This window comes from Talpa occidentalis, unplaced genomic scaffold (assembly GCF_014898055.3).
Source record: "Talpa occidentalis isolate TD23 unplaced genomic scaffold, MPIMG_talOcc4v2.1 talOcc4.16, whole genome shotgun sequence".
NCBI lineage: Eukaryota > Metazoa > Chordata > Mammalia > Eulipotyphla > Talpidae > Talpa > Talpa occidentalis.
In genome coordinates this window covers 77,684,533-77,710,973 of record NW_023601653.1, presented here as the reverse complement: position 1 = coordinate 77,710,973, position 26,441 = coordinate 77,684,533, and the positions used below count along the sequence as shown (strand labels likewise).

The 26,441-nt window shown below is 38.6% G+C and overlaps 1 protein-coding gene and 1 pseudogene across 3 annotated transcripts in view; both read left to right on the top strand.

The window, feature by feature from the left end:
* The window catches only part of TFCP2 (transcription factor CP2), a 41,341-nt gene extending 18,054 nt beyond the window's left edge, over window positions 1-23,287 (top strand). For all 3 annotated transcript variants that reach the window (XM_037514753.2, XM_037514752.2, XM_054696623.1), the window contains 14 exons: window positions 2,318-2,469; window positions 3,924-4,000; window positions 4,910-5,015; window positions 7,424-7,530; window positions 8,255-8,407; window positions 9,959-10,069; window positions 10,862-10,950; window positions 13,018-13,066; window positions 13,468-13,561; window positions 14,743-14,833; window positions 17,309-17,433; window positions 17,831-17,973; window positions 20,438-20,489; window positions 20,884-23,287. In XM_037514753.2, the coding sequence (XP_037370650.1) occupies window positions 2,318-2,469; window positions 3,924-4,000; window positions 4,910-5,015; window positions 7,424-7,530; window positions 8,255-8,407; window positions 9,959-10,069; window positions 10,862-10,950; window positions 13,018-13,066; window positions 13,468-13,561; window positions 14,743-14,833; window positions 17,309-17,433; window positions 17,831-17,973; window positions 20,438-20,489; window positions 20,884-20,921 (1,387 nt within the window). In that variant the 3' untranslated portion in view covers window positions 20,922-23,287. The remainder of the gene's footprint in view (window positions 1-2,317; window positions 2,470-3,923; window positions 4,001-4,909; window positions 5,016-7,423; window positions 7,531-8,254; window positions 8,408-9,958; window positions 10,070-10,861; window positions 10,951-13,017; window positions 13,067-13,467; window positions 13,562-14,742; window positions 14,834-17,308; window positions 17,434-17,830; window positions 17,974-20,437; window positions 20,490-20,883) is intronic.
* Window positions 19,100-20,424, top strand: LOC119247926 (mediator of RNA polymerase II transcription subunit 4-like; annotated as a pseudogene).
* Window positions 23,288-26,441: the final 3,154 nt, after the last annotated feature.

Genomic DNA, 26,441 nt, shown 5'->3' with positions numbered 1-26,441 from the left:
GATTCCTGGTATTCTTCACTAATCTTTCAAGGAAGCATCAGATGTGATGTATTTGAGGATGATATGGCACCAAAGAATAATGTCATGTTTCTCAGGTTTTGTGGTGTCTTTGCTTCATTTTCTATCCTGTTTGCTGTGGGAGTAGTGTAGTGTCCTGATTTTGAGAAATGAAAGAACTGGGACCCAGTACTTTTCTAGAAAACCCCATGCTTCTGCAGTTTTAAATAATCTCAAGTGAACAATAGTATATTTCACCTGAGAAATTAATATGGAGAGAAAGGATTCACCACTTTCTTCATCCAAACCACCCATATGAGCAGAGCACATGTGTTGTTCAGCCCTTTCAATTACCTTTTTAGTAACACAAATGCTGTATTTCATAACAGCCGGTTTGCATCTCGGCTGCCTGGATCCAACGAAGTGACACACAACCTCGCTATTTAGACATTAGCAGAAAGAGAAATCTCCCCCCCTCCCCTTTCTAGTTCAGCACTCATGACATTAAATTTTCATCACATCTATTTGGATTCTTAGGCCAATAATCAGAACATTTGCTCCTTGTTTTGTTTTCCAACAAGAATTTTTTTTAATTTTAATTTATTTTTTTGTGTGGAAGAACTGGGGTGTAGGCCAGAGGTACGGTGAGAATATTGACCAGAGACAGATTGGGGAGCAGAACAGGCAGATTTACTGAAATACACTGCTGAGGGGAACAGCAGGCAAGACAGGAGAGGTCTTCTATGCCAGCCATTGTGGGTTAGCTCCCTGGCCAGGTCGAACTCAGGCTGTGGCCATGATAGTGCTGAGACTTAACAACACTAGCAACCAGGGAGGCCCCAAATTTATATATATTTAAATGCACACATTTCAGCTGTACAATTATAACCATGAAATCCACACACCCAATAAAGTACTAGCTGTTTTTATCTCCTGAGAGAGTTCCCTTTCATACCTTTCAAATCAATCCTTGCCCTTCCAGGAAGCCTGTTGTTGGAATTCCTTTGTTTTACTGAGTAGTTTTGTGCATGCATCCTCTTAATCAAGAACATTAGATTCTTTTTACTTTTTGCTTTTATGCTATGAATATTCATGTACAAGTCTTTGGGTGGACTTATGTGTTCTTTTCTCTTGGCTAAATACCTATAAGAAGAATTTCTAGGTTGATGGGAAAAATGCATGTTTACTTTTCTAAGAACCTGCCAAACTTTTTCTAAAGTGGTTGTGTCATTTTACATTCCTACTGGCAAAGGATGAGAATGTCCTGGTTGCTCCTGATCCTTATCAACATTTAGGTTGTCATTCTCTTTAATTTTAGCTGGTCTAGTGTGCAGCTATACATATTCTATTAAAATACATTTTATTTTGAGACTTTTATGGCATGTCTTGAGATAATTGGAAATACCCTTTAATTTGGTGCATCTCTTTAAGATCCTTTTAACATTTGGTTTGGGATAAATACCGATCATGACTATAGGACTCTAAGGCCCAGGACAGTCTTTCCCACTGATGGCTAGAGTTTGGCTTTCCCTGGCTAGAGCTGAAGAGAAAAAGTTATTGGTAACCCTGTACATCCATTTGAATATCTTATGATTTCCCAAGTATTTTCTCATATAGCCACTCTTGACTGCAAATGGGGTTCCCATTGTTCCCATTCTTCATTATAAATGAAGACGCGAGAGGTTGCTTAAGGTTTTGGTGACCAAAATCTAGAACTTCTAACTTGGTCCACTACTTTCACAGAATGAGTAGCACAGTACTAGAATTCATTCATTATGTCTCTTTGGTTTGCAGGCTTAGATAAACTGATAAGGGTATATGAATCTTTTTCTCAGAGGAGGTAACTGATAGTGATCTCTTATTATCAGTTGTATTAACAGAATATAATCTGACCTTGAAATATATAGTCATTGATTTGTATTTTTTCATGTGGCTTTTAGAAATTCTTGACTCTAGTTCTTAAAATAAATCAGCTGATGTGGTTATGAAGATATTATAGTTGGTACCTTTCAGAGAAAAAATACATCACTGAGTGACCTAAATTAACATTTTAGAACTCTGCATATAATGCGCAAAGCCCTTTTAGGAACTCTGGTCTGATTCCAAAAAAACTTCTCTGTTTGAACATTTAGGTTTTTTTTGAGCAGTGAGTAACTGTCATTGCCTACATTGTTGTGGTCAAGGGGTTATCAGAGCAGGTAATCTGAACTAGAGTAATGTTTATAGTTTTCCAAAGCAGACCGAAGTTAAATACTTAAACAACAAATCTGCTCTTGCACTATTGTCAGATGTTAATGTGAAGTCATTTGTTTTATTTCAGTGATGTCCTCGCATTGCCCATTTTCAAGCAAGAAGAGTCAAGTTTGCCTCCTGATAATGAGAATAAAATCCTACCTTTTCAATATGTGCTTTGTGCTGCTACCTCGCCAGCAGTGAAATTACATGATGAAACCCTAACATATCTCAATCAAGGTTAGCTGCTTCCTTATTCATTAGTATTATTGCAAACATGTGGGTTCATGATCCTTTATTAGGTTCCCCAATATGTAAAACTGCATATTTCTTTTTTTTTTTTTAAAGATTTATTTATTTATTTATTTGTTTGTTTGTTTGTTTGTTTGTTTATTTATACAAGCACTGGGTAAAGTCAGAAGCGCAGGAAGGTAAGAGAATTCACCAGAACCAGAGCAGGGAACAGAACAGACAGTCCGACGAAATACACTGCTGGGGGGAGCAACAGGCGGCAGGAGAGGTCTGTGCACCATGTGGGACCCTCGCCAGCGGCTAGGGATCAAACTGGCGCTGCAGAGGCTGTGGGCAGCTTTGCAGTCCAGCGCTCAACCGCTGCACCACCAGGGGAGGCCCAAAACTGCATATTTCTAGTGTGCCTGTTAAAATTGAAACCTTACTTCAGAGATTTGAGTCTTAATATCACATTTGTTATATATTTTTTTAAAGATTTATTTATTTATGCATACAAGAGCTGGGGTACAGGCCAGAGATGCGGGGGATGAAAGGATTCACCAGAGACAGCGGGGAACAGAACAGACAGACTGACAGAAATACATTGCTGAGGGGAGCAGCAGGCGAGACAGGAGAGGTCTGCTGTGCCATGTGTGTTGCTCCCTGGCCGGCCGGGAATCAAACTCGTGCTTCAGAGGCTGTGGACTGCCCCATAGTGCGGCGCTCAATCCCTTGCGCCACCAAGGAGGCCCACATTTGATATATGTTACTTGCTTCCTTTGTCTACCTGTCCATTTTAGTTCCTCTTTCTTTCTAATCCACATCTCTTAGATACCTCCATTGGTTACTTTACTTATTTATTTATTTATTTATTAAGATTTATTTATTTATTTATGCAAGCACTGTGTACAGTCAGAAGCGTGGAAGGGTTGGAGAATTCACCAGAGGGTAGAGCGGAGCAGGCAGATTTACTGAAATACACTGCTGAGGGGAGCAGTGGGCGGCAGGAGAGGTCTGCTGCTCCATGTGGGACCCTCGCCAGTGGCCAGGGATTGAACCGGCGCTGTAGAGGCTGCGGGCAGCTTCGCAGCCCAGCGCTCAACCGCTGTGCCACCAGGGGAGGCCCCCACTATTGGTTACTATCTGAGAAGTATTACCTTATCCAGCTCTGTTATTTACCATTTGTGTGGATTTGAAAAAATTGTTTAAACTCTTATGTTTCAGTTTTCCTATCTATAAAAATGAGATTGTATAACTTTCAGGGAGTTGTATCAATTATATAATATAATGTATGAAAATGATTATTAGCATGGTACCTAGCATATAGTAAAGGATTACAGTTGCTGTTACTAATACTAATAATATTTTACCCTTGCATATTCTACCAAATGAATTTTATTCTTTTTGTATCTTGCAAAGTTAATTTGTGATGAATATAATATGTCATTATATTTTTCTTCTAGGACAGTCCTATGAAATTCGAATGCTAGATAATAGGAAGCTTGGAGAACTTCCAGAAATTAATGGCAAGTTAGTGAAGGTAAAGGAAAATGAGCACAGTATTCCTCTGCACAATATCCTTTCACTGACCCTTTTTGGATACTATTCTTTTGCTAAAAAAAAAAAGAGATACCAAGGAACTTGGTGTTACTGCTCACCTGTCACAACTTGCTGGCACTGTGGTGAACTGATGTGTTATTTCTTTGGGATTAGAGTGAGCCTCTCTAGTCACATGGATATTTCAGAGCTATAGAAACAGGCGGCTTACCAACCCATGTCGGGGTAGTCTCTTGGCTCAGTGAAGTGGTTTTTTTTTTTCTTTTTTTCAGGTAGAATCAAGTAACTTCTTTCCAGTGGTAGCTCCAGCTACCATTGATGAATAACTGTTTTTTTAATCTAGACTTACAGTCATGATTTTAAAAATTCACAACACAGTTGGAACAGAGTTTAGTTAGCAGATATAAAAGAGGAATAGGAGGGATATTAATAGGTACCTCTACAAAGTAAGTAACCAAAGAAAAGTTGATGGATACAGCCCATACCTGCTTTCAGTATTTACATGTTGTATGGTGAGTTAACAAGCAGGGGACTTGGTAAGTGTTCAATACATATGAAAAGCTGAGCTGGATATTATTACATGGAAACAGAAGCATGTAGAAATGTTTCTAATAGGCATCCCTATGCCTAGTTACCATCAGGATTAATGTTTAAGCCAAATTTTAAATACAGTACCAGTTAACTATAACTGAGCAATTAAAAAGTTTACCTGGAAATAGAGCTTGATCTGATATATATATTTTTTTTTGATATGGTATGGTTTTAGAGTAAAAACATCTTAAGAAAAATGGTTTCAGATTGTGTCTAGGAACCAACAGAGTTATTCCTGCTGGTTTCCCTTTGTCAGCACTGACTTTTTAAGAGATTCTATTGTCTTATTGCTTCTTTTTAGAGTATATTCCGAGTAGTTTTCCATGACAGACGGCTACAGTACACAGAACACCAGCAACTGGAGGGCTGGAGATGGAACCGACCCGGAGACAGGATCCTTGACATAGGTAAGATAAGAGAATCTGTTGCCCAAGATATGCCTATAACTGTGGATTGAAAATTGGTTTTTCTTACTTGATGTTGTGATTCACAGTGCTGTAGAGGTTCAGATAACATGAATATGGAAGTGGTTATTGACTAAGCATAAAAAATTAACGGTTTGATGAATCAGAGTTGAAGTTAGGGGCCTCCCCTGGTGGTGCAGGCGGTTGAGCGCAGCGCTGTGAAACTGTCCACAGCCTCTGCAGCGCTGGTTCAATCCCGGCCGGCCTGCGAGGGTCCCACATGGCATGGCAGACCTCTCCTTCCGCCCGCTGCTCCCCTCAGCAGTGTATTTTGACATTCTGCCTGTTCTGCTCCCTGCTCTGTCTGGTGAATCTTCTCACCCTCCCGCGCATCTGGCCTGTATCCCTGTTCTTGTATAAAATAAATAAATCTTTTTTTAAAAAAAAAATTGAAGTTAGAAGTGTAAACAATTAAAATTCATAAAAATTGTACCCATTACTGCAGGGTGATATTTTAGTTTATTTTTTTTGCATTTAGCTGTAAAATATGCTTAACGTAAAATTCACCATTTTAACAGTTTTTAAGTAATACAGTCCAGTAGCATAAAGTACATTCACATCACTACCATCACTACCATCCTTTCAGTAAACTCTTTGTTCCTTAAACTATAGCTCCCTATTCCCTCCTCTTCCAACCCCCCTACTTTTTTGTTTGAATTTGACTCCTCTAGGTAATTCATGTAAGTGAAATAAATAATCCATTTTTGTCTTGTGATTGACTTATTTTACTTACCATAAGGGGCAAGCATGTGTCAGAAATTCTTGCGTGTGTCAGAAATTCAAATCATTTGACCAAATATGTGGGGATAGATTCTGGGGTCTCTATTTCATTGATCTTCATGACTATCTTTATGAAATACCACACTATTTTGCTAACTGCAATTTTGTAGAACCAGGAAAAAAGAGATCTCCAACTTTTTTTTTTTTCCAAAATTGTTTTGGCTATTCAAGACTTCATTTATTTTTTAAAGGAGAGGCAACTTTATTTTTTTAATAACCTTTTTTTTTTAGATTTATTTATTTGTACAAGCACTGGGTACAGTCAGATGTGCGGGGAGGGGGGGGGCAGGTGAGAGGATTCACCAGAGACAGAGCGGGGAACAGAACAGGCAGACTGACAGCGGCAGGAGAGGTCTGCGCGCCATGTGGGACCCTCGCCGGTAGCTGGGGATTGAACCAGCGCTGCAGAGGCTGCAGGCAGCTTTGCAGCCCAGTGCTCAACCGCTGAGCCACTGGGGAGGCCCTATTCAAGACTTCATATTTTGTTTTGAGTAATATGTAAAAGGGCCAGTTTTTTTCTCATTATGCTGAAAGTTACTTTATTTTACTAGAAGGCCAGATTAATAGTGTGTCTTACCCAAAGAGATCTGTGATTAGAATCTGTCTCTTGGTTTGAGGTCAGGATTTTTCCCTACTTGGCTTCACAGAGTAGAATTTTATTTTTCTCAAATCATAGGGAGTAGGGGAAGGATTTTTTACACAGATTTAGCTGTTCTTTATGAATGTGCTTTAAATTTGGTATCTGTGTCTTCGATCTCCTATCGGTTATTACCTCCTATTGGACTATAGAGTTGTTATAAATAGCTACCACCAGGTTTATCTGAGAAAACAGTGGTTCTCATATAGATGTCCATTTGATAAATTGACTTCAGGATGAATCCAATTAATTAACACTGTGAAGGGGGACCCACTTACTGCTTTCTTGCTTGAATCATTGAAACTACAATAGTAGTTTAGTTGTAGCATAGTTACAATAATAAGTATTATCAACCTGGCTTTATCTTTCCAGTTTCAATATGAATAGACGTCAAGGGATGCTATTTCAAAATATGTCATGTGAAATGGAAAGCAGAGTTCTAAAGTACATTCATTTTTGCTTCCCTCTTGAATATAAGATATGTCATTCCTTTTTAAGGTTATTTGATGACTGTACAAGTTAGCATCAATCCTTATGTTAAATTTTCCCCACTTCTATTTGTGATACAGTGCCTTCTGTCTTTTTCAGATACTCTTTATCCTTCTACAGCAGTCCTTTCAGTGTACTTCTGCAGCAACACTAATCTTAAAACTAAGTGAAGCAGATTATAAATTAAAATTTTCATGAGTTAGTGTGAAGATTTAATCTATCTTTAAGTAGAATATTGGCAAATCAATGGGAAGCTGTTTCTAAATTAGCTTAAATTTTAAAATTTAGCTCTAATCAAACCACTTTCATTGGCAGAAGAGGTTTGTTTAGGGTGTGATACACAAAAGTCTTGGTAAACAGGGACTGATAATATGGGAATCCATGTTTCCTTATTTAAACACAGTAGCCTTCAAAGTTGTTCAATACTTACAATTTTGTTTCTCAGATATCCCCATGTCTGTGGGTATAATCGATCCGAGAGCTAATCCAACACAACTAAACACAGTGGAGTTCCTGTGGGACCCTGCAAAAAGGACATCTGTATTTATTCAGGTAAGGCATTGCAGATGAGGTTAAGTTGTGAAGAGCATCTCTACTACCAGTTTATTTCTTGAAGGATAAAACATGTTAAATTTCAAATCTTACAGGGTTCCAACCTATCAAGTGCAGGCTTCTCAACATATATCTGAAAGTCATGAGGAGTTTCTGAATTGCTCTCTCCAATTTATTTTTGTTTCCCAAAAATATTTGCTAATAGCAGCATAGTATTTTATTCTTTGGGTGTCCTGTAATTTACCTAATGCTTTTTTAGCATCTAGGTTGTTCTGATTTTTCACTATAATCCATGAAGCTATTTTGAACATCTGCATATTTAGAATTTAATTCACATAGCTGGGGATTATGTCCTTTGGGTAGAGTCCTTGAAAATGGTGTCTCCTCTTTCTAAAATTTTCTTTAAAGCTCAGGAGACTTTTATTAACCGAATTTCTTTTATGTTTACTCTGTAGTCTCTGAAACAGTTAATGAATTAATTCTTCACAGCAGCTTTTGTTAGCACTAGATCTATACATTTACTTTACTACATTTGTAAATCATTTAAATTTTCCCCTTTTTTTCTGTTAGCATGCAAACTCATCATGATCAAGGAGAGAATAAAAGCTTTTTTTGTAGGTGTTTATAATGCATTTTAAAGTTTTCGTTGTTAGTAATTGCTCACAAAATGTTGCCGGCCGGTTTGGCCACCAGTCCTGAGCACTGGGTGCTATGCTCTCTCCAGGTGCACTGCATCAGCACGGAGTTCACCATGAGGAAACATGGTGGGGAAAAGGGAGTGCCTTTCCGAGTACAGATTGATACCTTCAAGGAGAATGAGAATGGGGAATATACTGAGCACTTACACTCAGCCAGCTGCCAGATCAAAGTCTTCAAGGTATTTCCTGGGCATTGTCTTGACACTTGGACCTTTTCCCTCATCTTTCATTTTTACTGCTAAACACCAAGTCAGAAATTTCACTCGTCATTTTTCAAAAACTATGAAAACTGAGGCCTCCCCTGGAGGTGCAGAGGTTGAGCACTGGGTTGCGAGGCTGCCCACAGCTTCTGCAGCGCCAGTTCAATCCCCGGCCAGTGGCAAGGGTCCCACACACACAAAAAAAAAACAAAAACAAAACTGTGAAAACTCAACCTAAGCTGAATCATTGAAGGAACTACTGAGATACCTGGTAAAGAGATTTAACCAGGCTTGGTTATAGGAGAAGAGGAAAAAGGAGCTAGAAACAAAAACATGGATTTTCATTAAAATTTCTTTTTCCTTTAAAAAAAAGATTTATTTATTTATGCAAGAACTGGGGTACAGGCCAGGTGTGCGGGAGGGTGAGAGGATTCACTGGAGACAGAGTGGGGAACAGAACAGGCAGACTAACCGAAATACACTGTTGAGGGGAGCAGTGGGCGAGATAGGAGAGGTCTGTAGCGCCATGTGGGCATCTCCCTGGTCGGCTGGGATTGAGCCCACACCACAGAGGCTGTGGACAGCTTCACAGCACATCGCTCCACCACCACCTGTGCCAGGGAGACCCACATTAAAATTTCTTAAAGCCTATTGAAGTTAAAAGCTTTTGTAAAAGCTCACAAAAATTATGGAAAGCTGACAGCTTTGGTTACATTCATACTTAATTATTTCTCTATGTTCCTTATTTTTATCATGTGGATAGATATATTTTCATTGCAAAAGATTTATTAATACAAAAGTATCCAAAGCATGACACCTTTCACACTGTTACCCTGACCCCCAGACTTTTTCCCAGAAACAACCACTGTGGTAATTTAGTATGCATCCCTTATTCCCCTTCTGTGCTTTTTATATACATGTGCATAGATATACAGATGTTTTCTTTTCTTTGAAATACAAGTGGGATTTTATTCTATGGATTGTCTTGAGGCTTGCTTTTTTCAGTTAACTGTGCTTTGAAGATCTTTCCTTACCAGTAGCTATAAATTTCTTCTTCCACTCTATCAAACTCTTAAATTTCTGTTTTCAAAATGAAAATGATGTGGGCCTCCCCGGTGGTGCAGCGGTTGAGCACTGGGTTGCGAAGCTGCCCGCAGCCTCTGCAGCGCCGGTTTGATCCCCAGCTGCTCCGCGGCCACCAGAGGAGGGTCCCACATGGCGCACAGACCTCTCCTGCCGCCCGCTGCTCCCCTCAACAGTGTACTTCGGTCCTTCTGCCTGCTCTGCTCCCCGCTCTGGCTCTGGTGAATTCTCTCACCCTTCCGTGCTTCTGACTGTACCCAGTGCTTGTATGTATGTATGTATGTATACATAAATAAATAAATAAAATTTTTAAAAAATGAAAATGATGCATCTTGTCTTTATGTGATGTGTACACATATTTTTCTTTCACATGTAAGTTTTCAGGAGTAATATTGTTGGGTCAAAGGGTGAATACTTGAATTTAAACTAAAATATTTCTCATTTTAGCCCAAAGGTGCAGACAGAAAGCAAAAAACAGATAGGGAGAAAATGGAGAAACGAACTCCTCACGAAAAGGAGAAATATCAACCTTCCTATGAGACAACTATACTCACAGAGGTAAAAAGCATTCCCTTGGTGGTAATTTCAACCAGTGCTTTTTATTCTTGAAAGAAAAATACAGTCATTTTGCAATATAGAGATATATCAAATCAATATATTATGAACCTACAACTAACACAATGTTATATGTCAATTATATTTCAATTTTAAAAAAATCACATCTCACCTAGACAGAATTTTGTCTTGATTATATATTCTATCAGTTGTGGGTGCCTCAGAGGAATTAAGATTTACTAGGACCAGGAAAATGAATATAAGAAAGTGAAAATCAAAATCAACAAAAAACTATGAACCAGAGACACTTTTTGGGGGGTGGGGGGGCGGGAGGGGAAGGATTGGGGTCAGAATGGGGCGTTTGCAATTGTATGGGGGAATATAAAAATAAAATTTAATATTTAAAAAAAAAAAAAAAAAAAAAAAGGAAAAGTATTGGATGATTTTACTTATAGGAGGAATGTAGGGAAACCAAATAAGGGATAAGGAAAAAAATTATAAAACTAAAAACCAAAATTAACAAGCAACTATTAATCAGAGATACTCTGCAGGGGAGGGGGCGGGCGAGGGATCAAAACATGGGAGGGAAGACACAAGGGACTCTGGTGATGGTGCACAGGTAAATTGGTAGCTGGAATTTTATGGGGACTACACTTGAGAGAAGAAAACATGCTTTCTACAAAAAGGAAGAATGATGTAAAATATAGTCAAGATGTACTATTCTAGTTACAATGTTTTGGTAGAATGTAAGGGTCAAACATACTTTTCAGTGTTTCAATTCTCTTTTGTTTTTAGTGTTCTCCATGGCCTGAGATCACATATGTCAATAATTCCCCATCACCTGGATTTAATAGTTCCCATAGCAGTTTTTCTCTTGGAGAAGGGTAAGTCTGGGAAATGTGTTTGACCTAAATATGTATTCTTTCATTGCCGCTCCATTCACAAGATCTTACCAAGTCACTGTATATTTCTATATAATGTTTTTTTCTTTGTACATTTATTTTATTTATTTATGCATACAAGCACTGGGGTATAGGCCAGAGGTACAGGGGGTGAGAGGATTGACTCGGGACAGAATGGGAAGCAGAACAGGCAGATCTACTGAAATACAGTGTTGAGGGGAGCAGTAGGGGAGACAGGAGAGGTCTGCTGCGCCATGTGGGCCAGCTCCCTGCCTGGGATTGAACTTATGCCACAGTGACTGGTGATAGCTTGATAATGCTGAGACTTTAACCCCTGCTCCACCAGGGGGGCCCTCTGTATAAAGTCTTTGATGGCTTTCTATATTAACTGAGAGTTGGATTATCTTCAGGAGAAACTGAAAATTTTTTTATGTAACCCTTTCTCCACCTCCTTCTTTTTTTCTCCCATTAAAATACAGTATTTATGGTCAGTTTTTAGTGATTCATGGACTGATTTTCTGGGCTTTTCACTTCTCCCTATTTGCCACTAACCTGTTTGCTGCTAACTATTTCACTTTCTGATCATAATTTCACTGGAGGAGTGGTCATTGGGAATGGAAACAGTTATATAAATACTAAAACCTGTTTTGTTATTTATTAAAAGTGATCCTAATACCTAGTTATTACAAATCTTTGATAATTGGGGAAAGAGTGTTAAAGATGATAGCTAACATGAAATCTTACAATTATCTATGGGGGGTGCAGTTAATTTAGCCTTATTGTCTTTTATTTTCATAAATAATTACAAATTGGTATAGCTACCTACTCCAGTTACAATAAATTGATTTAGCATTTAATACGTATTCCAAAGAGGCCATATTGAAATTTGAAATAGGCTACTAAATTTGTGAGTATATTGGTTGGTTGTAGTGTTTGTTTTTGAAGCTATATATATGTTCTATGTTCAACTACCTAAAGTATTTAATTAATTTAGGTAAAATAAATATTCAAAATGTAACAATTAAGAATAAAATAGAAGATGTAGAAAGAATAGATAACTAGGGCCCTGAAATAAGTAGATTATTTAATTTGAGTGCTGAATTTGAATTTTGCAACTACGGCAGAAAAGAAGAAAAAGGGTTATTTTGAAAGAAAAAAAAAATCTTGCCACCCACCTGGAGTATGCAGTTTACTTACAGGCAATTTTAAACCAATGTTGCATTTGAGTCCTGTTTTAAAATTTTATCTCTTCTCCTTGTCGTGGCATCATTAATAGGATGAAATTTTGGTTTCAGAAAATAAGTACTCATTACTGAGGCTACCAGAAAGGGAAGGCTGGGGGCTTGGTAGCCCAGTGGACTGGGATAAAGGTTTATCAGTGCTTTGGCGGTGAGCATGGTGTGATAATACCATGAAAACATTCATTTGTAGGGGTGTAGCCTGTACCCTAAAACATACAGTGTAACTAATTAATATTAACTCAATAAATATCATTTAAAAAAAACTATACACCAGGGGAGAGAGGCAGTCTGTAGACCAAAGGAAAGTATGAGGGAAAACCATGGGCATGGCAATAGCCCTTGGATCACAACTTAGGCAGTACTAATTTCTGAAGCAGCTTTTAAAATAATTACTGTGTTTTTTATTATAAAAGTATGTGAGCATATTGCAGTGCGTAAATTTTCTAATTTTCCTGTGTTACTGATTATTTTTATACTCTTATTTTGGTTTTCATTCTAATAAATTTCTTCTGTTAAATATTCCATATGCCATTTATCTCATCAGTCCCAACTTACTGAAACGTTGATTTTGTTCAATTTCTCCAATAATAAAAAATACCACAAATAACACAGTTTGTTCCCCTCCCCTAAATAAAGTTTTTATATCAGATGAACAATAATAGAAGTATTGGGTCTAAGAGTTCTTATGAGAGAGCATAGATTCTTTTCAATCTCTAGCTTTAGATGTACAAGGGGGATGGAGAATGAGATGATGATGAACCCTAGTGTGTATCATGGACTCATCCTTTCATTTTAAATGTTTCTTTAGAAATGGTTCACCAAACCACCAGCCAGAGCCACCCCCTCCAGTCACAGATGTAAGTCTGAAGTTAAATGTCAGTTATTTGCAATGTCTAATAATATTTTGATGACTGTCCAATTTAGTAGAAATGCCCAACTTTGAGGAAGTATTACTTGTTCATTCATTAAACATTTGTTGAATATTGACTGTGAACCAGATACTACGCTAGGGACTAAAGACAGGAAACAAGTAATCAGGACACTGGCATTTAAGGAGCTGACAGTCCAGAGGGGAAAATAAAGATGTGGAATTCCAAGGACAGCTTGCATGGTCAGAGAAGACTGAGGGGGTATAAACAAATGACTTTCAGGCAAACTAGGCCTATTTGAGTGTGGGTATGTTTGGCTGTGTTACCTAATGATGTGAGAGAAAATTCTATATAGTCACCAAAAATAAAAAATGTTTTCTCTCTTTCAGAACCTCTTGCCAACAACCACACCTCAGGAAGCTCAACAGTGGTTGCATCGAAACCGGTTTTCTACCTTCACAAGGCTTTTTACAAACTTCTCAGGTTAAATTTACTTCTTTGCTCCTATCCCCAGCACAGGATATTCCTTGATATTCTAGGGCTTTCTGTCATTCACGTGAAAGGGGGGGGCGGGGGGGTTGTGTGTGTATGTGAGAGAGAGAGACATCTTACTGAAATTTTCTTTTCTTGAATATTTTATTTATTTTTGCATAGAACTGGGGTGCAGGCCAGAGGTGCGGGGGTGGGGGTGAAATGAGAGGATTCACCTAAGACAGAGTGGGGAGCAGAATAGGCAGATTGACTGAAATACACTGCTGAGGGGAGCAGCGGGCGAGATAGGAGGGGTCTGCTGCGCCATATGTGGGTTAGCTTCCTGGCCGGGGATCGAACTCAGACTATTGCAGTGGGCCTTCAAGATGGTAGCGCTGAGACCTAACCCTTATGCCACCAGGGAGGCCCTTAGTGAAATTTCCTGATTAAATGAGTGTCACAGAACTCTTTATACTTTCTCACCAGCTGCAACTGCTACAAAATACTTTAAAAAAAAAAAAGACCTCTTAGTTTAAATTCATTTTGATTAAAATACTTATTCTATATAACACTTAAGAATGTGTATTTCATATAATATTTAGTAAGGAACATTTTCAGGTATTCTGAAATTTTCCCTTGTTATCACATTCTGTTCTATTTGTACATTTGACTTTTATTTAGCTCCTTCTGTATACTCTATGTGGTTGGTTGGAATACACAAATGGAATGATGTAGTTCCTGATCAGTCATCATCTAATATTAAAAAAAATCCAAATCAAATCAAAATATCACTGCCCCAAAAGGTAAATGAGTAGTTGTAATACAGTAGGGAACACGTGTGATGTGTAAGTTGAATCTTGAATGATGAGGCGGGATCTGTTTGTCAGATAGTGGAAGGATAGTTTAGACAGGAGAACAGCTTACTCGTTAAGAAGACATCAGAATGGTGAAATAATAGGGTTAAGTGCAGTAGTTAATTTGAATGGAAATTGAGATGAGAAAGGATGCAGGGACCAGGACACTGCGCGGGGTTGGGGGGGGGGGTGGGGGGTAGGGAGGAAAGGCCTTATACACCATGCAGAAGAGTATGGGCTGTAACCTACTAGTAATGGGTGTCCTTGAAGTAGATCCCATTTTAATAATCATTAACAAAGAGAATCTTTGCCTTTATCACCCATTTTTCTATTTTCTAGGAGCAGATTTATTGAAACTAACTAGAGATGATGTAATTCAGATCTGTGGTCCTGCGGATGGAATCAGACTTTTTAATGCATTAAAAGGCCGGTATGTAATTAGTGTCTAAAATACCAATGAGGTTGGATTTCACATGGAGCTCTTCATAATATTCTTTGCATAGCTAAGTTCATCTTGTCAAAGCATTCTTTTTGAATGCCAGTCTGTACCAAATGAGCAAAGATAAAAAATATCCTTTCCTACATTTGATTCAAGGCATTCCCCATGATATCCCATTTTTCATTTCCAGGTAGTTTTTTCATTCAATAAACATTTAAAAAATATTCAATAAACATTCTTTTTTTTTTCTTTGTTTTTTTTTTTTTTTTGGTGGGACACTTGCCGGCGGCCAGGGAACAAACCGGCACTGCAGAAGCTGCTGGCAGCCTCGCAGCCCAGTGCTCAACTGCTGCGCCACCAGGGGAGGCCCAATAAATATTCTTTTGTGAGCCACGAACTACTATAGGCTTAGGGGATGCAATTGTGAGCAAAAAAGACAGGGTACCCATTATTGTGGAGTTTTCTTTATAATGGGGAGAAAGACAAAAATATAAACAGTGTTTTGGGTAGTGATAGGTGCTTTGAAGGAAAACAAAACAAAAATAAGGTTGTGGTTTATTGAGTACACTGAATATAGTCAGGAAAGACCTCTGAGGAGGGGGGTACTTAAACTGAATTATGAGAACGATTGGAATATGGGGTTATGTGAAGTGTGTCCTGGGCAGAACAATGGGTACAAAGGCCCAGAGTCAGTTTTAACTGGAGAAGGGTCATTCTTAAATTTGCGTAGAAATTGTTTAAGTGTCTACTTACAAATATTACCTGTAATACAGAATGCTTTGTAGTTCCTACTTGTGATTTACAATTTCAAATAGGTAGTCGTAATATTGATGACAAACACATATAGGTCAGTGCCATAGAATCGCATCAATGACTAAATAATGAAACATTGCGAAGTGTGTATATTTGTGTATATCACAAATACTGAATCAGGTTGGCTGTAATCTTAGAAAGTTTGAAGGAAAATGGTGAATTTCAGGGGTTGACTGGGGGATTGGAGAATAAATTCTGTGGCTGTGTGCACACAACATGTCATAACTGGCATTTATTGAGGAAGACGAAGGTCAAACTCCTTACAACCCCCATCCTACCAGGGAACAAATTCCAATAACAAAAAAATAAGCATTCTAAGGGCAACGTTTACGTGTCCCAGAATCTTTCTTTTTTTTAAGTGTTTAAAGGGAGTTTAGAGGGCCTCCCCTGTGGCGCAGCAGTTGAGCACTGGGTTGTGAAGCTGCCCGCAGTCTCTGTAGCACCGGTTCGATCCCTGGCTGCTCCCCGGCCACCGGAGGAGGGTTCCATATGGCGCGCAGACCTCTCCTGCCGCCCGCTGCTCCCCTCAGCAGTGTACTTCGGTCCTTCTGCCTGCTCTGCTCCCTGCTCTGGCTCTGGTGAATTCTCTCACCCTCCCGCGCTTCTGACTGTACCCAGTGCTTGTATAAATAAATAAATAAATCTTTAAAAAAAAATAAAGGGAGTTTAGAAATAGGAAGGAATGAGGTGATCAGATCAATAATTGGATACTGTTGTCTAAAAGATACGAACAAAAAGAAGTCTTAAACTACTTAGGAGAATGTAATGAGGAAAATAAGATTGTCTGGTTCACTGTTTTGGCACGCTTAAGAAAAAGGCATATCTTGAACCTGATTCATAAAACAGTAGATCACACATTCTGAATATTTGTAACCTTTACACTGAAGGTCAAATGATGGTAGTGGCCACATGTGAGTGAGTGACAGTCAAGGTCAGCTGACTGTGGTTTTTAAGAGTGATATATGCCAGCTCTGAATTTTTTTAAGGAAAGGCAAAAATTCAGAGGTTTATATGATACCTTCTACTAGATACAATTCAGTTTAAAGAAAAAAACAAAACTTAATATTCACCAGCTGGGAACTAATAAAACATAGCAAATGAGGGCCTCCCTGGCAGTGCAGGCAGTTGAGCACAGTACTGTGAAGCTGTCCGCAGCCTCTGCGGCATGGGTTTGATCCCGGCCAGCCAGGGAGAAATCCACATGGTGCAGCAGACCTCTCCTGTCTCGCCCACTGCTCCCCTCAGCAGTGTATTTCGTCAGTCTGCCTGTTCTGTTCCCCGCTCTGTCTCTGGTGAATCCTCTCACCCTCCCGCACATCTGGCCTGAGCCCCAGCTCTTGTATGCATAGATAAATAAATCTTTTTTTAAAAAAGAAATGCATATTGGGCCTCCCCTGGTGGCGCAGCGGTTGAGCACTGGGCTGCGAGGCTGCCCGCAGCCTCTGCAGTGCTGGTTCATTCCCCGGCCACCAGCGAGAGTCCAACAAAAAATAAATAAATAAATAAATAAATAAATAACATAGCAAATGAGCTGTCCATGGACTGCTAGTATTCAACCCCTGCTCTGTAGCATTAACGTAGACATACAATTTCTCCTTTAAAATTTGTTTACCATGAAAACTGTAAGACTAACAACCTTTTTTCCCTCCTCAGGATGGTGCGGCCACGACTGACCATTTATGTTTGTCAAGAGTCCTTGCAGTTGAGGGAGCAGCAGCAACAGCAGCAGCAACAGCAGCAGAAGCATGAGGATGGAGACTCAAATGGTACTTTCTTCGGTAGGTCGTTTTGGATGGGCCAAATGTGAAGAGATGACTTCTGAGCATGCGTGTTGGCAATTTACCAAAAGCACATTTAGCATTTGCTAGAGGCAAAGGTGATTGCTAATGTATATTGGAGTTCCTAATATATGCCAGGCACTCTTCTCAAGCACTTTTACATACTTTAATTTTTTGCAACAAATATCTCTTCTTTGCAGTAGATGTTATTATTATTACCAATATTTAGATGAGGAAAATGAGGCTGTGTTAAGTAACTTGCTAGCAAATGGTAGAGTTAGGATTTGAATTCAGGCAGTCTGACTGAGCCCTTCAGAAAAGTGGATGTTGCTGGTGCTCAGATTAACTAAGAGCAAAGGAGCTTTGTATTGACTGTCCTTCCTTTGTCCTTTTGCAGTGTATCATGCCATCTATCTAGAAGAATTGACTGCTATTGAATTGACAGAGAAAATTGCACAGCTTTTCAGTATCTCGCCTCACCAGATCAGCCAGATCTACAAGCAGGGGCCAACAGGAATCCATGTGCTCATCAGTGATGAGGTACTTTTTCAGGCGACAATACGTTTGTCAAGGCACATGGCAAGAGTGAGAGTAGTTCTGGGCCTCCCCGGTGGCGCAGCGGTTGAGCGCTGGGTTGCGAAGCTGCCCGCGGCCTCTGCGGCGCCGGTTCGATCCCCGGCTGCTCCCCGGCCACCAGAGGAGGGTCCCACATGGCGTGCAGACCTCTCCTGCCGCCCGCTGCTCCCCTCAGCAGTGTACTTCGGTCCTTCTGCCTGCTCTGCTCCCCGCTCTGGCTCTGGTGAATTCTCTCACCCTCCCGCGCTTCTGACTGTACCCAGTGCATGTATAAACAAAACAAACAAACAAACCAGCAAACAAATAAATAAAGCATGCCTCTATAAAAAAAAAAAAAAAAAAAAAAAAAAAGAGTGAGAGTAGTTCTACTAAGGCAGAGTGCTGTTTTCTAGATCACAGATTTTCAAGTGTTTTGCTTGCCCTACTTCCTAAAATAATTTTACAACACCATGTATCCCCTTGCACATTATTAGTTGACTTAATATTTTTTGTTTTCTGCTTAAATAATTGAAAAAGTTGTAATTTCTGGGAATATTGTATGACATTTAGGGCCTCCCCAGTGGCGCAGCGGTTGAGCGCTGGGTTGCGAAGCCTGCCCACAGGCTCTGCAGCGCCGGTTCGATCCCCGGCCACCGGGTGAGGGTCCCACATGGCGCACAGACCTCCCCTGCCGCCGGCTGCTCCCCTCAGCAGTGTTATTTCGTCAGTCTGCCTCCTGTGCTCTCAGCTCTGACTCTGGTGATTTCTCTCACCCTCCCACGCTTCTGACTACCCAGTGCTTGTATAAATAAATAAATCTTTAAAAATATATATATATTGTATGACATTTAAAAATGTCATACACTTTCTACCTATATACAAGAGTTATTTAACACTATTATCATCCATTGAAAAGAAAATATATTAATGTACTTTTCTTTAACAGAATTTTATATCATTCTTTGTGTCCTTGAATACATGTTTCCATTCATCCTCCACATAGAATTTTGCCTCACTCTACCTTTTCTGCTTGAACATCTTTTGTTAATTATCCTACCATATTTCTTTGAAACGAAAATTTATTTCAGCTAAAAAACTTGTTTCAATAAAAAATTTGATCAGTTATTCTGAATAGAATTATCATCGTAATGTTACAATCAATTAAGACAACATGTATTACATATTTTGTAAAGTAATTATTAGACATTAAGAAAAGTATTTCTTGCTCTGAAACCTGACGGTCCTTGGACCAGCAAATGACTGCACACACTCTGGCTGCAGGGGTGGTCAGGGACCTGGCACCGTCTTTGAGTGGCAAGAAGGAGCAGTTGATGTCTTTGCTGGAACAGCTGGAGGCCTTATCTAAGGTTCCTACAGAAATGCTGGCAATTTTGAGAAACTAAAAGTTGTTACAATCTAGAGGAGAAACCAAGTACTAGCTTTTTTAGTTCACATAGATGGGGGATTTCAGGAACTGATGAAACTGGCACTAATTCAGGGAAGAATCCATCATGAAATGCAAGTTTTAGACAAGAGGTAAAGGAGAGCACAGTGATATTCAGGACTGCAAAAACAGTTAAAGGAAGCAGAAATGCTCCCAACAGCTATTTCCCAAACGAAGGAAAAACTCAAAGAAAAAGTAAGGAAGGGTGTTGTCTCCTCTGAAGAAATAGTGAAGTATGCATATAGGATTAGTGAAGATAATTCTGTGTGTGTCGCACTGACCTGGGCTTCAGGGGACCCACAGAGGCCATATCCAACTTAGCGATGAGAAGTGGATTATTGGATCAAATGAGCAGTCCTTCCTATAATGGTATGAAGGGTCATTTGCCAGGGATGCACTTGTGGCAGGCAGACCGCCAGATATCCTTGTTCCACAGTGTCCAAAAATTATACAGTGATGTTATAAAAAAGTATTTTGAATCTCCAGTCACTTGACAATCTGATTAGGTCACTCTTTAATTCTGATGAAAGGAAACCACGTGACTCACACGAGTTTGTTGTCCAGTAATCATAGTTCACATTTGCATTTACACTTTGGCATCCTAGAGCCTTTAATACTCCAGGGCAGTGTATCTTAGTAGGATTCCAAGAAGGTGAGACTCATGCCTTTATTTCGTAAACTGGGAAAAGGTGTTTGAGAAGGGAAAGTGGCAAAGGAAATCTGAACAGGTGGTTTTAGGAAAGAATGCATATGAGAGTTGAGGACCTAGAAGTCAGTTTTCCATGTAGTTCTATAATGTCTGTAACCCTTGGAAAATATTGGGATTAACCCAGAAATACTACAATTTAAAAATCATTGTTTTAGTCTGCTTAGTTTTTTAAACCTAAAAATTAAGCGAATGACAATATAACAAGACAAAGGATTGTTTTTATTTAAATCTAATGTCAAAATAGATACAACAAACCAAAGTTTCTAATAATCAGCAGATTTTCTTGCATTTTGCAGATGATACAAAACTTTCAGGAAGAAGCTTGTTTTATTCTGGACACAATGAAAGGTAATACAATAGTAAAACAAATGCTTTTCTGTAAGGCATTTAAGAGCTTTTTAAATATTTCTTTGTGAAAAAAAGGGAAGTATCAACGACCTTATCTGAAGTAGAAAAAGTGACATTAGAGATCGTTTCTCTGTATGAATTCTTCTACTCTGCCATTATCAGAGTAGAAGTGTAAGTGATGACTCTGTCATTCTGTTCCCCCTTCCTTGGAGAGATGAGGAAATTGAGTCATGTTTTATAATATGTATTGATTATATGTCCTGTGATAATTAATAGGCATACTGTCCTTTGCCCTGCTGTATTTTTTTTCCTTCTCAAAAGAACCTTACCATTCTTTTTTCTCCTATGTTGTAGAGGTAACTGAAGATTTTTTTTCTCTCTCTCTCTTTTACAGCAGAAACCAATGATAGCTATCATATCATACTGAAGTAGTTGTGGGGCCTTCAATCCTCAGTGACTTCTGCTTCCTTCACCTCTTGGAAACTTCCCTCTCTTGGAAGGGGTGAAAATGGAAATATGAAGGTCTGCAGGAACCTGACTCATCTGACTGTGTGGGGAGTCCAGGCGGTGGAGGCAGAATCCCAGCCATTTGTGTTGATGCACGCTCTTGTAGCACACAGATTACTGCCCAACATGCATTTCTGCAGCTATTTCTTGGTTAAAATTTCTGGACCCTGTCATTGTTGAATATTATTAGAAACTACATACCATCTAGGCTGTATGTAGGGCGTGATAATGAGAATTGTGTGATGTTTAATGGAAAGATGTTAAATTTTTGTAATATGGAGCCATGTAATTTTTTCTAATATAAAAGTGAACACCTATATTCCTAAGACTAGATCCTCAATCTCTTTTTGCATCACACTTAGTGGCTTTTTGCCACAATTGGGCCCTGAAAACCTCATGAAAGGAAAAATTTGTTCCCCTTTAATATTTTAGCTTACATTTATTGAGCATTTACTTGTGCCGAACAGATCAATTCTTTAAATGGATTATCTTGTTTAAATCTCAATAACCCCAGATTAAGTAGGTAATGTTGATCCCTAATTGAAGATAAGGGACTAGAGACACATAGTGGCTAAGTTCTTGCTAAGTAATAGGTAGGCAACCAGGAGGTAGTGGCACTGAAATCCAAACCCAGGCTGTCCGGCTCTTGATAACCACCACCCTTCACTGCAGCCCCCCTGCTTGCCATCCTTTCTTACTGTGGCTCTTCTTGTGAACAGGCGATAACTGATAAAAATTGAGAAATCAACCACTGAAAGGGATAAACCTAGTGATGAATGCATCAAAGGCGACACAAAATAAAAGCGTAGATGCTTTTTAAGCATCATCAGTCATCTGATTTATAGAATCTGAGGTGGTGAAAACTAGGGATTATTTGTAACTCCTAAAATTCATTGTTCTTGAATGATATCAAACTATTGAGTTTGGCTAACATCTGCTTTCTGATTATACGTTCTACATCTTACTTCTTGCAGTGTTCTTTTATATAAGCATTACAAGAAGTTCATTCCAATCCCATTCATACTTTTAGATATTTTAAATTTTTTCTTTAGAGAGAGAGAGAATGTGCGTGTGTGTGTGTGTGTGTGTGTAAAAGACTAGGGGTCCTCTTTTTTTTTTTCATATGTACAGTTTTATCCAGAAATCTCTTTACACATTATGTTGAAGTGAAAAAAGATAATGTTCGGAGATTCTGTATTGGGCTTGGATGTGTGTGTGTTTAAAGCATTTGATGAAGTTTAAATGTTTTTATACAGAGATTTTTGTTCATTAAAATCAACCGGCAATATGGTCTGATTTCTTTCAGTTTGAAACAAATTGAAAACTTTGAAACCAGAAAATCAAGTCAAATGACCTGGGCAACTTGACACATAGGCCAAAATACTTTTTTAGGGAATGATTACCAGATGTCCCAGCTGTGGGGGGATATTTCTAGTTGTGTTATGTTTTTAGGACTGGTTCTCTGCTTCAGGGAAGTCAGTTCTCTTCTTAGCAGGCTGCTACTGGGTTGGGTTTTTTTTCTTCTTATTCTATCTGAATGCTAGGCTGAGAGGATTTGACTAGATCACTGTTAAGGTCCCTTCTAAATTTGAAACTGGCTCTTGTTTACTGCAAATGATACACACAGTGCTATTAATATATTTACTATAAATTATACTTACTAAGTTTTACTTGGAGTTGGGTTTTTTTAAGAGTAATCTTCAAATTGATAGAGATGTATTTATATGACTTTGTAATTACAGATCCTTAAGTTATCCAGAAATTCTCTTAGACTTTCTTTAATTCTAAAAAGAATACTTATAGTGCCAAAGCTGTATAATTTATAAAAATTGGTATTGTGTTAGAATATTTTGATTATTCAACTTTCTTTAAAAAACTGAATCTTCCTCTCAAGTAAATGTAAATTTAAATTATCTTTTTCATTATGAAAGTAATACCTAAAGTGATAGATTCAAACAATAAAGAAGGGTATAACTTTTTCTACTGACCTCCTACTTCTATTGCAAAAAATTTATCCCACTCTCGGGCTCATGTTACACTAATGATCTGCAAGTTTTCTTTTGAAATTTTGAATGTCCTCCTATATTAGAATGTATAGTTATACATCATTCTCTTTTTTAAAATAACCATTCCTCATGGATGCAATTTAGGTTAAGTCATTTTGAACATGCATCCTTGTAAGTTTTTTGCTTGTATCTGTAAAATATATTCCTAGAAGTAAAATTTGCTAATTTCATCTTTTTTAGAATGTGACAGTTGATATTTAAAATAAAATACAAAATACATGATTTAATGTTTCTCTTACTGTGAAGGTATATGAAGGTGAGAATAGTTAGATTTTAGACCCTCCTGAGAACTGCAACAGCATCCTGTATGACAGGACTGTATAGTCTGTTGGAAGTGTAATAGGTCCCATTTAGGAGAATCTGATGTATAAAGATCTGCTCATTAAAAGGGAGTTATTGGGAAATTAAGGGAGTGGTGGAATCATGGCAGGACTCTAAAAATGAAGTATTAGTCACGACATGAAATGTGGCTATTATAAGAATGTCCAATATGTCCAATGAAGTTTGCCTACATGAGTGATTTATTTAAGATGCCATTTAAAGGGGGGAAGAAAAGGAGTTGGTCATATTGTCTAGGAGATTACAGTACAACAGACACAAGACAAATGAGAAACGGGGCAGGTGTTCTGATTCCTGGGGATCTTGGGCACAGTCAGGCACTGCCTATGTTGAGCATGATCTCCCACTAAGGTGGAGGCACATGCAGAAGCTTAGCAAAGGGAACTAAGCTATTTCTAATTTATGCCTGATGAATGTTCTGGAAACCCTTTGTACCTCCAAGGACTCTGAGAAAGTCTTTTGTATAAGGTTGCTGTGGAGATTTGGGCTGTCTTACAACTACCATGAGGAATTAAATGAAACTTCAGCATTCAGTTTTGAAAGTAACACAAATTTTGGTGCAAACCTTTGACATCAGAGCTGAGCTGCTTCCCTCTTCCCTGTAGCTTTTGTCTCCAGCTAGTACCTAACAATTCCACAGAGCTTGGGGCCCAAACGATGAAGCTGAGCGATATTTTATCAGTTTATTGAATCATTACTCAGCTTCCTGGGCCATGGGTAGTTCCTTTATAGGAATGTGTTATGGCCTCTTGGTCCCAGGTGAGAATTCCATTCCCAACAAAATGGCACAAATGTCCCCCAAGCCACATCATTTATATACTAATTCTTAGAGAATAATCCTACATAATTCTGCTTTTTTTTTTAAGATTTATTTATTTTTATACAACAGCTGGGGTACAGGCCAGAATTGTGGGGGGTGAGAGGATTCACCAGAGACAGAGTGGGGAGCAGAACAGGCAGATCTACTGAAATACACTGCTGCGGGGAGCCAGGAGCAAGCCAGGAGAGGTCTGCTGCGCCATGTAGGTTAGCATCCATGCCGGGGATTGAACTCATGCCACAGTGGCTGGCTATAGTTTGATAGCACTTAGACTTTAACCCCTGTGCCACAAGGGAGGGCCAACCTTTTACTTTTTCAATAGATACAGATCAATTTGTGAATATCCTTTTTGAAACTCCTTGATAACATCCATGTAGTTTCTGCATTGTTTGTACTCTTAAATTGCTATGGCTCTCTCCAGATTTTCACACATTGCCCTCTTGGTGTGTGGAATTAGTCATGAAGAACTAATTTGACTTGAGCTATATTATAATTAAATATAAATTACAATTAAATGTCAACATACAACTTCAGGACAAAATCTGTAGGTTCTGTATCAGAAAAGTAAATACAGTACCTTAGATTTTTAACTCTTTTTCTTTAAGAAGCTTGCCTCATAGTAGTATTTTTTACCTCCTCACCTCCCAGTGCATTATTGTTTATCTTTTGGTGTTTAAATCCCAGATCTTAATATTTTTTTTTTCTTTTTTCCTCCCCCCACCTCTTAATCTTTTTTGCTAGAATAGACCCTGGACCATATAATCTCTTAAATTTCAACTTTCTCATTTTAAAAAGGAGATAATACTGAATTGATAGGTTTGTTGGAAAGTTTAAAAAGGATAATGAGTATAAAACAGTTTTATTTTGTACTTAACACACTTACTCAGTTGCTCAATAAACTTAGGATATTATTGATTGCAATACAGATATGTAAACACTACCCAGGACCTGGAAACTCACTTTTGGTTGTCATTTGTGACTGCTGTTTTTGAGCATATGTTTTCTACCTATCCCGCTTTAGCTTTTTTATTCCTAAAACAACCACACATCTGTGATTTGCATATTCTTAGCTAATCCATACAGCTAAGAATACACAGCAGGTTCTCAATAATGTAGTTTCATTCAACATCATTTCATTATAATGCTGATGAGAAAAAAAAAACCAATCCTGGCAGACTTAGAATGAAACAACATTGAGGATCTTCTTTCATTATACTTTGTTTTGTTTCCTAGAACCTATTGACCACCGAAAGGACTGACTATACATAGGTCTGAAACAAAGTCGTGACATTTAGAATTGGATGTCCAGTTTTATTTACATATTAATAACTTAGTGTTTTCCCCCCACTTTTCTTAGTATTCTCTATTCTATTGCACTTGAGATTTCTGGTCACTTGCCCTTCACGCACCCTGCTTAGACAGGAAGCAGAATTGCAGTTATGATTGGCAATTCAGCACCATTGTGTAACTTAATCGTAAATCAATCCAGACAATGATATCTGGTGACTAAATGATTCTGATAAGTATTTGTCATGTTTTTTAGAGGGCCCGATGATGTAAAGCTCACTGCCAAATTGGATTCTGCTATCTTCTTGAAGGATGTGCCAACTTTGTTTTGGCCATCTACTTTCTTTTCATTAACCACTGAAACGTGAGTATTGAGGCTGATGGCACCCTGACAAATTTCATGACCGTTCAGACTCTGGCTGTGTGTGCATATGATATTTTTTTAAGCCTACCCAATATGGCCTTTTGACTGCCTTATGTTAATCTATTGATCCTATAGTGTGGTCTGGGCCTTCTCATGAGCACTTAACATAGCACTGACTATGTTGGAAATATTTTATACTATATTAACTGTTAAATCTTCACAAAACTCTCATGAGATACATACACTTACCCCATTTTGGGAATAAGGAAGCTAAGGCATTGGGAAGTTATGAACCTTCCCAAGGTCACACCCCCAGTGAGGGGAAGAGTTGGGGTTTACATTCAGGCAGTATCGCTCCAGTGCCCATGCTCTTGATCACACCTAAGTTTCAACAGATAGGGAGATGATCAGTGCATGGTACCCTAAGAATTACATTTTTGTGTGTGACCTGCTGTTTTTGTTTTGTTTTTGCAATGCTGTTTCCTAACCTCTTGGAGTCTCCAGTGTCACCCAGGAGAGAGGACTGGAATTCTTGGCATTTTTTCCAAGCTACCCAACCTCTCAATTCT